The sequence below is a fragment of the Doryrhamphus excisus genome, chromosome 4 (genome assembly GCF_030265055.1).
Source record: "Doryrhamphus excisus isolate RoL2022-K1 chromosome 4, RoL_Dexc_1.0, whole genome shotgun sequence".
In the NCBI taxonomy this organism is placed as follows: domain Eukaryota; kingdom Metazoa; phylum Chordata; class Actinopteri; order Syngnathiformes; family Syngnathidae; genus Doryrhamphus; species Doryrhamphus excisus.
The window spans coordinates 8,224,685-8,237,887 of record NC_080469.1 but is presented as its reverse complement, the minus strand read 5'-3'; the positions used below and the strand labels follow the sequence as shown (position 1 = coordinate 8,237,887).

The window sequence follows — 13,203 nt, the reverse complement described above, 5'->3', positions numbered from 1 at the left end:
TTGCATGCAATGAACAGTAGAACAGTCAGAACAGTAGCAAATTGTTTCACATTTTATATCCGCTTAAGCCACATCCTTAGGCATACATGCATGCACAAAACAGATGATGCTATTATTGACTTGAATTGCTTGCATCACCATTTTTGTAACGGCATATCTATAATCGATTAAATCCAAATGAAGTGTCCAATGAGTGTATACACCCTCATTCCAATTCATTGACAGCAGATGATGTGGCTATTCAAGAAATTATAGTAGTTGCAGACTGCAAAATAATCCAAAAGAGAAAATATTTTTCTTTGTTTTTATTGAAACAGTTTACTGATAAATGACAGATGGTTGTCATGAAACCTTGATCTTAACCTCAAAAAATCATGGGCTAAAAAGTCATACATCTTAATTAACATTGAATAGCAAGAGAATCCATGCTTCAGAGCAGACACTCAATTCACAAAGAAACCGGGCAAAATGCCCTTTTTGACTTCAATAAAAAATATTAAATCTTTTTTTCCACTCTATCCGGTACATGTTTCTTCATTTTTTAATAATATAAAAACGCTTAATACTGATTGTGAAGCACAATAATTAATTTACAAACATAATAATAATTACAATATTAATAACAACAACAACCTATAATAACCATTAATTCTTTTAAAAAACAAATGTAAAATGGAAGAAATCAGTCGTATTTGCTGCATTTTGGCCCACACAAACAGTAATGTTTCAGGGAAAAGACCAAACGGTATTTACATTTACCTGACAAACAGTTACACACAAACACAGTATCAGGTCATTGAGTATTTCTCTTTGCCATTTACAGAGTTTTGAACACAGACAAAACTGCAGGCATGTGAATCACACTGACCAATCACCAATCATTCTCATTGTCTGTAAAGCTTGGCTGGCCAATCACAGCCCTCAAAGAGTGACCTACTTCTTCAGCTCACTGGGTAATAATTAGTGGATTTCTCAGCATTTTGAAGAAGGGAAAAATCTTCCAGTCGACAAGAATTTGTATCCATTCCCAGCTGGCAGTCTGATCGAACGAGCACCAGGACTGCTGCTTGTAGAAATAGTAGGTGATGGAGCCCCTTTATTGGGACTGGAGCAGTGATGCCCATTGGAGTTCTTTCCCCCCCTCTCCATTGACCGCAGTCCCAGCTCCCGCAGCTCCAGGCTGTCTTGGGTATCACTAGGGGAGCAATGTCGTGGAGAGAGGTTTAGAAGGCTCAGTACATCCCTACTGGCCGATGCCAGAGGACTAGGAGAGCTGTGAACAGCTTTGACAGGGCCGAGGTGTTGTTGTTGCTGGGCTGCAGCATTAGCCCAAAAGGTCTTCAGATTATGAATGGCTTGAACTTTTTCATCAATGACCCCTCTTCTTAATCGATCAAGGTCTGGGGTGTCGGCTGATGTGGCAGAGCCTGTGGAGGAGTAGGACAGAGCAGGAGATGGAGCACTACCAACAGGGGATTGGTGACCAGAACTGGGAGATACATTACTTGGGGAGCGAGATATGTGACCACTGTATGGGGAACTTGGGTACTTCAATTTGAACTGTGAATGACTGTCTGAAGTAGGGGAAGGATGGCTGCTGTCCTTTTGGGAAGACTCTGAGACAGCAGGACTATTGTAGCCAGAGCTAATTTTTTGCAGCGAAGATGAACGGGAGGGAGGTTTGGGTCTTGGGGAAGACTGAGCTCTGCCACTCGCGCTGCTGTTCGGACGGCTGAAAGCACTCGTTTCCGAAGAGCGGAAGGTGCTATTCCGTGGGGAACTTCCTTCTGCAGTTCCACTTTCTGCCCTGGCTCGTTGTAGACTACCTACAGCACGTAGATGGCTGTGGGTCTCCTCTAGAATCTTCTGGGCCAACTCCTGAGGATCAAGAGGAGCACTTTTTTCCTCTTGAGACTTAACAGTACTATCGGTCTCAGTACTGGACTGGTCAGATTCACCTGTATCAGAGCTGCTCACCTTACCCACCTTTTGAAACGGTGAGTTTGGACTGGGAATGAGGCATGTTTTGACTGGGGATGTTGGGGTGCTGACACTACCTCTTGATGAAATTGATACAGAGTAGCCTCTTCCAGCACCAGTGCTGGAACCAGCAACAAAGCCTCTGCCGCCTCGGTGGTGTCGCTGGCTGTGGCCTGGTGGCAAGGGTAAAGAGTCACAGTGGCTCCCGAGTGGTTCACTACTGATAATAGAGAAGCCCTCATATTCCTCCTCGTCCCCTCGGACTCCTGAAATAGCAGCCGCTGCTCCATGAGGAGAGGAGCGGCTACGGGGAACATGAGGGTGCTTGTGAGCTGCGTAGTATGCTGCAGCCCCACTGCGGTGCCGATGGCTAAGGAAGTCGCTATCGGACTTTGAAGCAAAGCTCATAGAGGAGGCCACAGAGCTGAGGCTATAGACAGAGATGGCATCTGACGCCTGATTATCCAGGCAATGAGGAGAGAAGGGAAGGCTTGAGTATCCCATTGGCAGGGGGTTGGAAACAGACTGTGCTGAGGCCAAAGACTCAAGGGAAGATGAGCTGTCTAGGCTCAGACGCTTGGGCAGTTCTGTGGAATCTGTATGATATGATGAACAACAAATATTAATACACCAGCGCAACACATCAAGCATGACACATAAAAATAAAAACACAAATACTAACCAAAAAGCGCCAGCAGAGACTGTAGAGCAAAGTGCAATGTGCGGCGGTTGGCTAGCTTGCCTGTTTTCAGCACCACTTCTTCTTGGCCTACCTCACACAAGTCAAAACCTGCACACACATGATAAGATAAAGAAATGACATATCTGTACATTGTTAGATGTGATGTGGGAAGCTATGATTGGGAAGGAGTTGACTCACCAAGTGCAGCTAAAAATTCATGGCATCCTGGCAACCTCCAAAGTTGCACACTAATAGACACCTGAATGGGCAACAGAGAAAAGTCTTGTTCCTTCTCACCAGTCTGGAGCTGCACTAGCACCTGGTGGAGCTAAAATAGGACACATAGAGGAAGAACAGCACAAAATGTGATTACATAAGAGGGGAAAACATAGATTGCGTTGGTTAAATATTTTTTTTTCAAGGCAATTGAAGGTGTTTATTATTTTTTCGTATAATCCTTTGTAACCAACCAAATAATTGTTTGTGCATTCACTACATTCACATAAAATCCATACATACGTATGTATAGCTACAGTATTCACAACAAAGCATTGATCTGTTTGAGCCATGAATAGGCTTTAAGGGCAAGAGAATGTTATGGCGAGCCACATGTGTCATGGCCTGTTTGTGCATGGATTACTTAGCTGGGAACAGAGACAGCTTTGTCCACATGACGTAGCAACATGCTTTTATCCTCCATTCACTTTTAAATAATAGCTTTACGGCCTCTACCACCATTCACCCAAGGCTGTAAAACATCCCAAATACATTCAATCTTTGAGTAAAGACATACGTATGATCATGATTAATAGAATGCAGTAAAGTTTTGCTACACTACTTTATGGATGTAGATAATTAACATACAGGTACTAACATGCCGTTATGTCTACATACTAATAGTGCTGTTACAGAAGGTGAAGCAGGAACAGGCTAGTGTGGGATGGAGTTCAGGTAGGTGAAGGCACACTTACCATTGCCACCATATTTTTAACAGCCTTCAGATTGCACAGTAAGGGAAGGGAAGAGAGAACAGGGTTTTAATTGCATGCACGCAGACCATTCATAAAGCGCACAGGGGTTCAGGTCAATGAGGGGGATAACAATGAACAAGAAACAGCAGTTTAACATAATACCCTGGAAAAAAGATTTAGAAGCTTTATGCATTTAGTTTAATGTTCCCTACACAAAGATAATTACTTGAAAATCAAGTCAGTGAAAACTGCTTGTTGCCACATATAAGTGGGAGCCCATTTAAAACACGTGCTTGCCTCACGTTAGACGAAAATGGAGATTAAGATTATTGTCGGCGTCACATGCATGGGTGTAAGAGAACAGGACTTTAGATAAAACCCAATACATGAAGCAAAGCTAGTTAGGCAGGCTTCACTACCGCATTTCATAGAGATTAAACTGAAGCTGGAGGTGCCAGAGCATTAGTACAGAGCCAGTCCTGACATAACACAGTTATGTAATGACAAACATATTTGCTACTAATTAGTCAGAAACTCCTTTAATGTTCCAAAAATAATATTCATGACTGTATGTATCCTGTGCATTCGATGTGTCCATACCCGATTGATGAGCTGCTCCCCTGCCTCTGAAGCTGTGATGAGTTTACACAAAGCCTGGAGGGCTTGAGGTGGCAGACCTGAGGGACAGAAAGACCGGATACATTATTTGTCAATCTAGCAGATATATACAATCATCAAGAACAATAACTAAACAAACACAAATACATAGGGTGATACACAGACCTCTGTTAAGTTTTATACGGTCACCTGAAAAATCCATTAGTGACATGTTACTATCCAAGAGCTTCATTCAAAGCCAAAAATCCCAGGGTAACATGACACATTATGTCAGTGCATTACATACCCAGAAGTGATTGTAAAGTGGTACTGCACTGTTGGAGCCTGTCTCCTGGGTCAGCAGTTGGAAAGAAAACTGCTGCTGGGATTCCAGTGCCTGCAGAATCAAGGCGAAAGCCCACGGCGGTCAACAGGGCCTGCCAACCCGGGACTCCGCCAACTTTATTTTCCACACTTTGCTGTGATGTGTACATGGAGTTACGTTGACCATTCTGGATCCTCTGAAGAGACTTCTCCACCTGTAAGAGGGGCAATAGTAGCATCAGCGCTGCACATCTTTGCATTGTAATACAGTTATTGTGTGTCCATGTCTAACCAGGTGGAGTAAAACTCTCAAAGCATCACGTGCACGATCTGGATACTGTAGGATCTCTGCTAAAGCTTGCCCAATCAGAGAGGAGGGACTGTTCAATTTCACATCACTGCCAATCAGCATGTATCCTGGATGGAAAATATGCCATTATGATCTTCATGAAATTGATTTTCAATCAATTGGTGAACACTAACACTAACCTGCCCAGTTGGAGGGGTGTGAGTACTGCTTGCTGCTCTGTACAGTTTTCATGGCATCTGCCAGGGCAGCACTTGCCTTGGTCCCATTCAGAAGGGCAGTGTAGAATGCGTGAACAAAAACCTTGGAGGCTGCTACAGGGACAGGCCACAAGGATACAAGAACACACTGAGCTCCTGCAGCTAGGAAGGAGCGGGTCAAGCCCACGACACCATCTGCCGTCACCTTGCTGCTGGACTCCAGGTAGGAGCTAATGACACAGAGCAATAAAAGAAGGCTTATTAGAAAGAAGTAGGAGACTTTCATCTGTTTATTCTAGCACTCTAAGATATGCAGTTTCCTTTGACGGTTATTTTTGTTGCCTAATCTAGCCCACCTACCCAAGCACAACCAACTTGACAGGTAACCTGAGGTCCAATATATCAGCAGCTGTCAGCAGAAACTCCTGTAAGGGTGGACTGTCACACATACTCTCCACGTCACTGCTATCATCCTGCAGGTGGAGAGACTCTGTATTGGTGTAACTGCTTCCAATAGATCCTTTCCTGCCTCGTCCACTACTTCCTCTCCTTCCCCTGGCACCTCTGCCGATGGTTCCACCGCCCACGTTTGCACTTGCTGCACCAGGCACACTCTCTGGGTTTGGGGTTAGCACCAGTGCTGCTAATTTCCATGAAATGTGAGTTGCAAAGTGGGCACACTCCGCTTGTGTAAGGGCACTCATAACCCTTTCTTTAGTGGCTGCCGTGCCAGACAGAGGTTGGCATCCAAGCAGCTCAGCTACCATGAGAGCTTCCTCTTCGGCAGAGGGCATTGGCCCCCACAGCCAGCGGTCCATCACAGGTGAGGGCAGCCTCGGGTTCCCCACCACTGCTGCCATTGACACACCACCGCATGCAGCTGGACCAGGGCGCCGAGAGTGAACCTGAAGCCATAGCGCCACAATAATGGTTACATTAGGAACAACATGATATAGATCAATGTGTTTCTTGTTCTGTCTAAATATCTTAATAGAAAGTTCAACCTTTGTACAGGATCCAAGGCCCTGGATTGAGGGAACAGCAATGAGGCTAAAACGCTCATATAAGTACTCATTGGATGAGCTTCCTTTGAGAAGAGCGAAGGGGATGAGGTAAAGTTCTCCCTCCAGCACCATGACTAGTTGTCTGTGTCTACCCACAGGCCCACTGGAGTGCATCAAACCCTGTAGGAGAAAGGAATAAGCACAAATATGCACAGTTAGAACATAATATGTTCAGCGTGCTGCCTCATCTCTCCCACAGCGCTACAGAGCTCAGAAAGGTAATGCTCACCCCCTCCATAGGTGCAATAAGCAAATCATAAAGTGCTCTGAGAGGAGGCTTCCCGAGGTTGCTGGAGCGACGAGGCAGGGAGGAACAACCATCTTTGGCAGGAGACATGGTGTTACTGAACAGGCTGGTCATGCTCTGGCAACTCCTGCAGGAAAAATATCAGTCCAGACATTTTTACTGCTGATCCATTTATGTTTAGAAACTGTAATTTCTGCAATTTGCTTTATGAAGTTGTACACTAAATCTTAAAATGAGAAGAAACAGTAATCCTCTACATCTTAGTAGAGATTATGGTATATCATATTTAATACCACATGACATTGCATCAAAGCAAAAAAAAATTGTTTTGGTTATTCAGTCAATGTGTCAATGACCATCTGTCCATTCAGTCAGTTCAGTTGCTGGTGAAAAAAGAGACTTATCCCATTTTTTCCCCTCATTTTCTGTTATTTTTCTGGAGCATTTCCCTTGTTTTACGATGCAAATATTGAGGTATGTTGAAGATTTGTATGGAAAAGAGTCACACAACACCTTCATCATTCTTTGGCTGACAAGTTCCGATTGAGAACATCCTTGATATCATATGTTAAAGGGATAGTTCTAATTTTTTTACATGAAGTTGTATGACACCCCCATAAGCTGTGAAGTCCGTCAACAGCGACTCACTCCCTGAGCAGAGTTCTGGTTGGATTTTGGTGCTGAGGAAAGTAGTTCCAGCTAGTTGCTGGGGACAGTTAAGTAAAGAGTTTGGCTTCTCAAAACAATACGCGCTCAAAAGCATGATACATTTGAATCACAAAAATGCCTACAAGAAAAAATGACACCTCACACATCGCTCTACTTTCTCTGCTGTCGTATCACTTCACGCTCCTGCCTGTCCATTGTTGTGTGTTTCACAGTGTTTAGATGCTCGGAAGGCGATCACTGCAACATGAGAGCTATAGGGGTTTTAAAAAATGGTACGTACTTGTAGTTATCCAAGGAAGTGTCGTCCTAAAAATTCCATCGTTTTCCTGTCACAGACTTTGTTATTAAACAACTTTGCCATTGTCTCGAGCTACGTATAATCCCAACTATCCATTTAAGTGTTACAAGAGTAGAGCTACGTCAAAATACAGTATAATATATTAAGTGATAGGCCTAGTGATATAGGAAGCTTCACAGTCTGAAGATCAGGCTCAAATCTGCCTTGGAAAACTGTGTGGAGTTTTCATGTTCTGCCTGTTTGTGTTTAGCTAATGGGAGAAGGATAATTGTGCATATCGTAGATGTGAATTTGAGGTGGGACGGGCTCCAGGTCACTCAATATCCTAATGAGGACAAGCAGTATACCCAAGCCACAGAGCAAGTACTGTATACTGCATGTCTCCACTGGGTGGCAGTATTAGACTGTGGTAGTCTGCAACACTGCAGTTGCATTGGATTCCAAATTCTTAGGGAAAGAGGTGGCTTGTAAACATAATATCTAAAACCATGGCTTCTATGCATTATTAATTATTTCTGCAATACATTGCAATGCGTTTCCATTGTGCTCTCTGTTTGAGAAAGAAGACTCAACATACTGAGAACTTGCTAATGATGACCATAGGGTAGAAAAGCCTTGGTGCAGTAGGAGCACAGGGCCAGGTTTTATTGCCATACTTGTCACAAGCCTCCATCTGCTCTTTCTTCCGAGTCCCAGCCAAAAGGCATCTAGCCGACCCTTATGGGAGCCGGGGGCCACTAGCTTCTCCTAAAGCCTCTCAACCCTGCCTTTTTCTCTGTCAGCCCTTGGCATGAGCCTGGATGGAAAGCAAACAATCATTTGTTAGCCTGACAGGATGGAAGAATGAGAGAGGAGTAAAGGGATAATCCAAGACAATGTGAGTGTCAAGTGAAGAGGGTAAGCAGGCAGAGAATGATTGTTCACTAGTGTGGGTGTCTAATGTGGGAATCAAGACAACATAAAATATGTAACTGCACATAAAATAAAGGACAAAACTAATTTGTTGATTTTTCTTATTTGACATATTGACCATATCAAGAGCGGGAAATAATCTTGTTACGCAATAATTAAGCATGTATACAAACAAATGTGGATGCATATAAATTCTCGTATTTTAAGATTTTATCATCAAATTAACCTCAAATCTCATTGTAATATTTAATTTGATTAAAGAATATGTGATAATCTACTGAATATTTGATATTTCTATTAATTATGTATCGCTCAAGCAAGACAACAGTATCCTTGAGGCCCTAAATGTGAACATGTAAGCAGTACAGCAGCACAGAATGCAGTTCCCATGCAGTTCATCATCATAACCCAGAGATGTATGAATTCAAGACGATGACGTTTTCTTCGTCCTCTTTTGCTGTAACATTGAGATCGATGATAGGCTCAACAGCACCAGGAGCTTTATATTTCTTGGCTTTTTTGAGGCCCAAAAGAATGGTGGATTATTCCCGAGAGACCATTAAATGAGCTTAATGAGAACCAAGACTCAATTAAAGATGGAATTGCCCTCTCATCAAAGAGAGGCTCAATAGAGGACGAGGACAGGGAAATATGAACCAGTCACACACACATTCACACATGCCCGTAATATATTGGTGTACAATACCAATCAGCACCAGTGTAAATGAGTGCTTTGCTTAGAATCATTAAATGACGCTTTAACCAAGCTACACACACGGAAATCTCCACAGTCAATGTGCACCAACAAAGAGACAGGCCAGACAAATACCTACACACACTGGTGTGGCATGTATATGGACACATGGACCCGCCTCATCAGAACAGACAGATGATAGGGGCTTTAGAGGCTTGGCTCTACTCAGTCTATTTAATAAAGGAATTCACATGCTGCCTCTGCACAGGCAGAACAATGGAACATGACTCCATTCACAGATGAACCAGTGAATCCTCTTAAACAGATTTCTTATTTTCTTCGCAGACTCGCAAAAATGCCCAGGTAGAACATCCCCATACCTGTTGAAAAGATTGTTTCTGGACACCATGCGCAAGAAGCCCGTGGGATCAGTGACCGAGTTAAGCTTGTTGTTTAACTCCTCAAATTGTTGGTCCAACAAATCTCCCGCCTCACTTTCCGTCTCACTGCTTGAACACCCTCTGAAAAAGAAAACGAGGCAAACATATGAGAATACAGTTACTGCAGTGTTGGCACAAGAATTGCACTTTAGCAAAGTATACGGTATAAAGGCTTACATTGTTCCCCAGTGGCTACATCAACTAACACCATTCCTATATGCCCAAAATACACACCGTTCAACCCACACATAGATGGCCTAATTTCACAGTCTTAGTCCAAAAACCCCAGCAGAGCTTAATCCTTTCATTACAATGCTGATGATGCTGATCCAGCCACTGAGGAGTCAACCACCCCCACCCTGCTATCTTTCTCTTCATAACCAAACCACCTCGCTGATAAATCCCTATCGTATAACTCTATAATATCATCTGTCTCCTGCTACACCAAAAACTGTAATAGGCGTCATGCAACCTAAGATTTAACCATTTAGCCATATGTATTGGAAAAAAAACATACTACACACAAACACACACACACACACATCATATATGCAGTGGAGCACATAGTATGCAGCACAGTGGCAGTCACTGAGCATGACACTGTTTTATAACGTCATTCTGACCTGAACACACACTGCAGTACAATTCCAACACTATATATCGTCCACAAAAACGCTAAAACATACATAGTTGGAGGTTCTTGGAGGTGTTTTAATAGTGGGCTTTGTAGGCGGAATAGGTGTGTCCCTTTATGTACATTAATTAGCTTCCTCTTTTTCTCTGTTTTTGCATTTTTAGAATGCACAGAAAAGAGAAAGTCGTAGGGATGGGGAAAATTAAAAAAGTGCAGTTTTCCTTTAAAAATAAGGCAGTCAATACAGTGAAACCTCGGTTCTGGTACACCCCAGTTGTCATATTTTGCCTTGGTTTTCATACAATATCGCAAATAAACTATTTTGTTTGCCCAGTGCTGTATTGTTCTGTGAGATTGCGTGCCTACAAAAGCACTTAATGCATTGCTGACTCTCTGTCCATGTACCTTTACTTGAGTGTGATTGCTAAATAACCCGCCATGGGGCGGTGCTATTGCATTTGACCTCCTGTGTGTACGGGAAGTCCGCATCAACAATGGTTTCCATCCATTTATTATTTCTAAATATTTTGCATTGTTTTCTGCATGTAAAACTATCCATTCATTTTCCATTTCATTTTTGATGCCACTTTAAGAGTGGTGGGGGTATGCTGGAGCCTATCCCAGCTGACTTCAGGAGAGAGGCTGGGTACACCCTGTGGTCTCCAGCCAATCACAGGGCACATATAGACAAACAACCATTCACATTCATACCTATGGACAATTTGGAGTCGCCAATTAACCTAGCATGTTTTTGGAATGTGGGAGGAAACCGGAGTAAACCCCCACACGCACGGGGGAGAATATGCAAACTCCATCCAGAGATCGCCAATGGAGATCTTCCATGTCTCCTGACTGTGTGGCCAACAAGCGCCACGCATGTAAAACTATAATGGTTATAGAAATTGACATTATTTCCTATGGGATTTTGTGCATTTCGGTTTTCATCTGACAATTTGGAATGAATCACTAACAAAAAACAAGGTACCGTTGTATATTAGAAAAAAATAGCAGTGACAAATTTATACCATTGCAAACTACAGCCACAGAAATAAGCGTATTGTGCAAGTTAATACATATTACACACTGTCAATCAAAACCGAGCATTTTTTGTGCCACATTTTTGATGCAGATCTTGTATTGAATCTTATCCGATTGTGCGGGTGTACCTAATGTTGAGCTCGGTGAGTGTGTATGTTCCATTATGGGAAGACATGCAGCAACAGCCTGCTTTCACCCACGTCCTTCCTCAATTCTTCTCAGTTCCATTCATGATCCGGTTTCACTGATTTCAGGGTGCTTTATGTGCTCTCTTCACAATGGTGGATGAATGGGTTGGTAAGTGTTGCCATATTGTGCCCATTCAAGCACAATGTTGTGAGTACAGCTTCCCATTGGAGGGATAAAAGAGCTAGTAATGGGGCAGGAGGCACAGCCTTCTGGAGGGGGTGGAGGCAGGTGTCAGGCAGGCCAGCTGGTCAGCCAAGTTCAAACAGCAATTTGAGAAAATGCGGCGAATGTCAAACGCAAGCGGAGAGACATGAATCTCAGTGAGCCAAACTACACTGTAGATTTACCTTGTTAACATGTACCATCACTTTTATTCCTCCCATTTTGGGATTACTAAAAGTAGAATTCTTCTCAAATTCATTGTTTGGCTTGGTGGGGTCTGGAGCAAGAGCACCCTAAGAGACACTATTCCATCTCATTCATTCACACTGGAAAGACAGTGACACACTAAAGGCAGGCAGTGTAGTCCTGCCATTACAGTGAGCAATGGGGTGGAATAATACTCACTTTGCACACTTTGGCTATCTTAAGGGATAACACTAGATTGGTCAGACATCTATTCACCCTCACATTTACATCACTGAGTGGGAACTGAACCCACATTGCCTGCACAATGGTAAGGTGGGTGGACTACTAGACCATTATGTGACCATGTATACATTATTTTACAAGATAAAAACATGATATATCAAACAATATATAATAAAATAATAAATAATAGATATATAATAGATAAGGTACTACCACAGAATAGTGTTGGAGAGTGTTGTCTGTGAGCTTACCTGCTATAATAGGACTCAACTCCCAGGGCCTCGCGGGCACTGGCTATGTGCTGCTCCAGCGAGGAGCCGCTTACCAACCCTCCGCCACTGCTGCTACCCCCTTCCTGGAAGTCTGATCCTACTTCTGATATGCCCTCACCCAAATACACCTCATGGAACTTCAGGATGCCTGTGGAAATATAAGGAAGGCATATATAAATGCATTTGTTCTCCCTACATGGAAAATCACATTTGTATCCCTTATAGGGCAGAGAATCAAACTGGTCACGAAAGTGTCATCTGTAATACTTTGAGACAATGACACAACACAGTGCAATACTTTCAAACCTCACTTCCTCAAATAAGGTCATTCTGTATAAAAATATATTTCATACTTTCTAGATGACCTTGAGGGTCATTAAAGCTCTGATAAAAATGTGCAGTTACTGTTGTTAAATAAAAAGGATGGCATATCAAATAGACAAATGCATTAATTTATTTCCAATATTTTTGTGTTTGTGGCTCAAAACAATCAGAGTATTGAATTCTGTCAAATGACAGAATGATATGGGCAAGAGTGCATCTGGGGATTAAAAATTAATAAAACAAATTCCATTCAATAAAACATACTGTAAGTTTGCCATCTGCTATCCACAATGAGATTGCAGCTGACTTCTAAGCAGAGACATTGTTCTTGCACGTGATGGCAGCTGGAATACAGGCCACATGTCAATGCAAACACGTGTGAGTGCATTGTGCATGTGTTTTGTTTGGTGTGACATTAGTATACATGGATTAACATAGCCATTCAGGCTGTAAAGATGCAGCGTGATTTACAGCTAAGTAATTATGGCATTTGCAGTCCTTTTTAGCGAGGACAGCCCACTTCAGACAGGGCCGTGTTTGTGTGCCAGCTGGATACCAGGCAATTTGAAGAAGTGAAAGGCAGGCGATTAATGAGCAAGTGGCTCCTTTTTAGCTTTGGACAATATTAAGTGCTTTGATGATCTCTATTGTCCCTGAAGAGTTGCCTCCATCCGTACCAACAGTGCTGGGGTGTCAGTTCATCTAGTTGACCATGAGTAGGATTTCATCAAATGCTTGATGGAATGGGACATGGGTCATGGCTTTTATTT

At 42.8% G+C, this 13,203-nt stretch overlaps 1 protein-coding gene across 11 annotated transcripts in view; it reads right to left on the bottom strand.

Moving 5' to 3' along the window:
* Window positions 1–89: 89 nt before the first annotated feature.
* LOC131128603 (tetratricopeptide repeat protein 28-like) overlaps window positions 90–13,203 on the bottom strand; it is a 245,366-nt gene continuing 232,252 nt past the window's right edge. For 9 of the 11 annotated variants that reach the window (XM_058071604.1, XM_058071603.1, XM_058071602.1 and 6 more), the window contains 13 exons: window positions 12,089–12,257; window positions 9,326–9,466; window positions 6,355–6,499; window positions 6,066–6,245; window positions 5,422–5,966; window positions 5,044–5,291; window positions 4,847–4,971; window positions 4,538–4,769; window positions 4,234–4,310; window positions 3,634–3,657; window positions 2,861–2,990; window positions 2,663–2,770; window positions 90–2,576 (listed from right to left, as the gene is read on the bottom strand). In XM_058071604.1, the coding sequence (XP_057927587.1) occupies window positions 973–2,576; window positions 2,663–2,770; window positions 2,861–2,990; window positions 3,634–3,657; window positions 4,234–4,310; window positions 4,538–4,769; window positions 4,847–4,971; window positions 5,044–5,291; window positions 5,422–5,966; window positions 6,066–6,245; window positions 6,355–6,499; window positions 9,326–9,466; window positions 12,089–12,257 (3,728 nt within the window). In that variant the 3' untranslated portion in view covers window positions 90–972. The remainder of the gene's footprint in view (window positions 2,577–2,662; window positions 2,771–2,860; window positions 2,991–3,633; window positions 3,658–4,233; window positions 4,311–4,537; window positions 4,770–4,846; window positions 4,972–5,043; window positions 5,292–5,421; window positions 5,967–6,065; window positions 6,246–6,354; window positions 6,500–9,325; window positions 9,467–12,088; window positions 12,258–13,203) is intronic. The other 2 variants (XM_058071607.1, XM_058071606.1) reach the window with 2 other exon arrangements.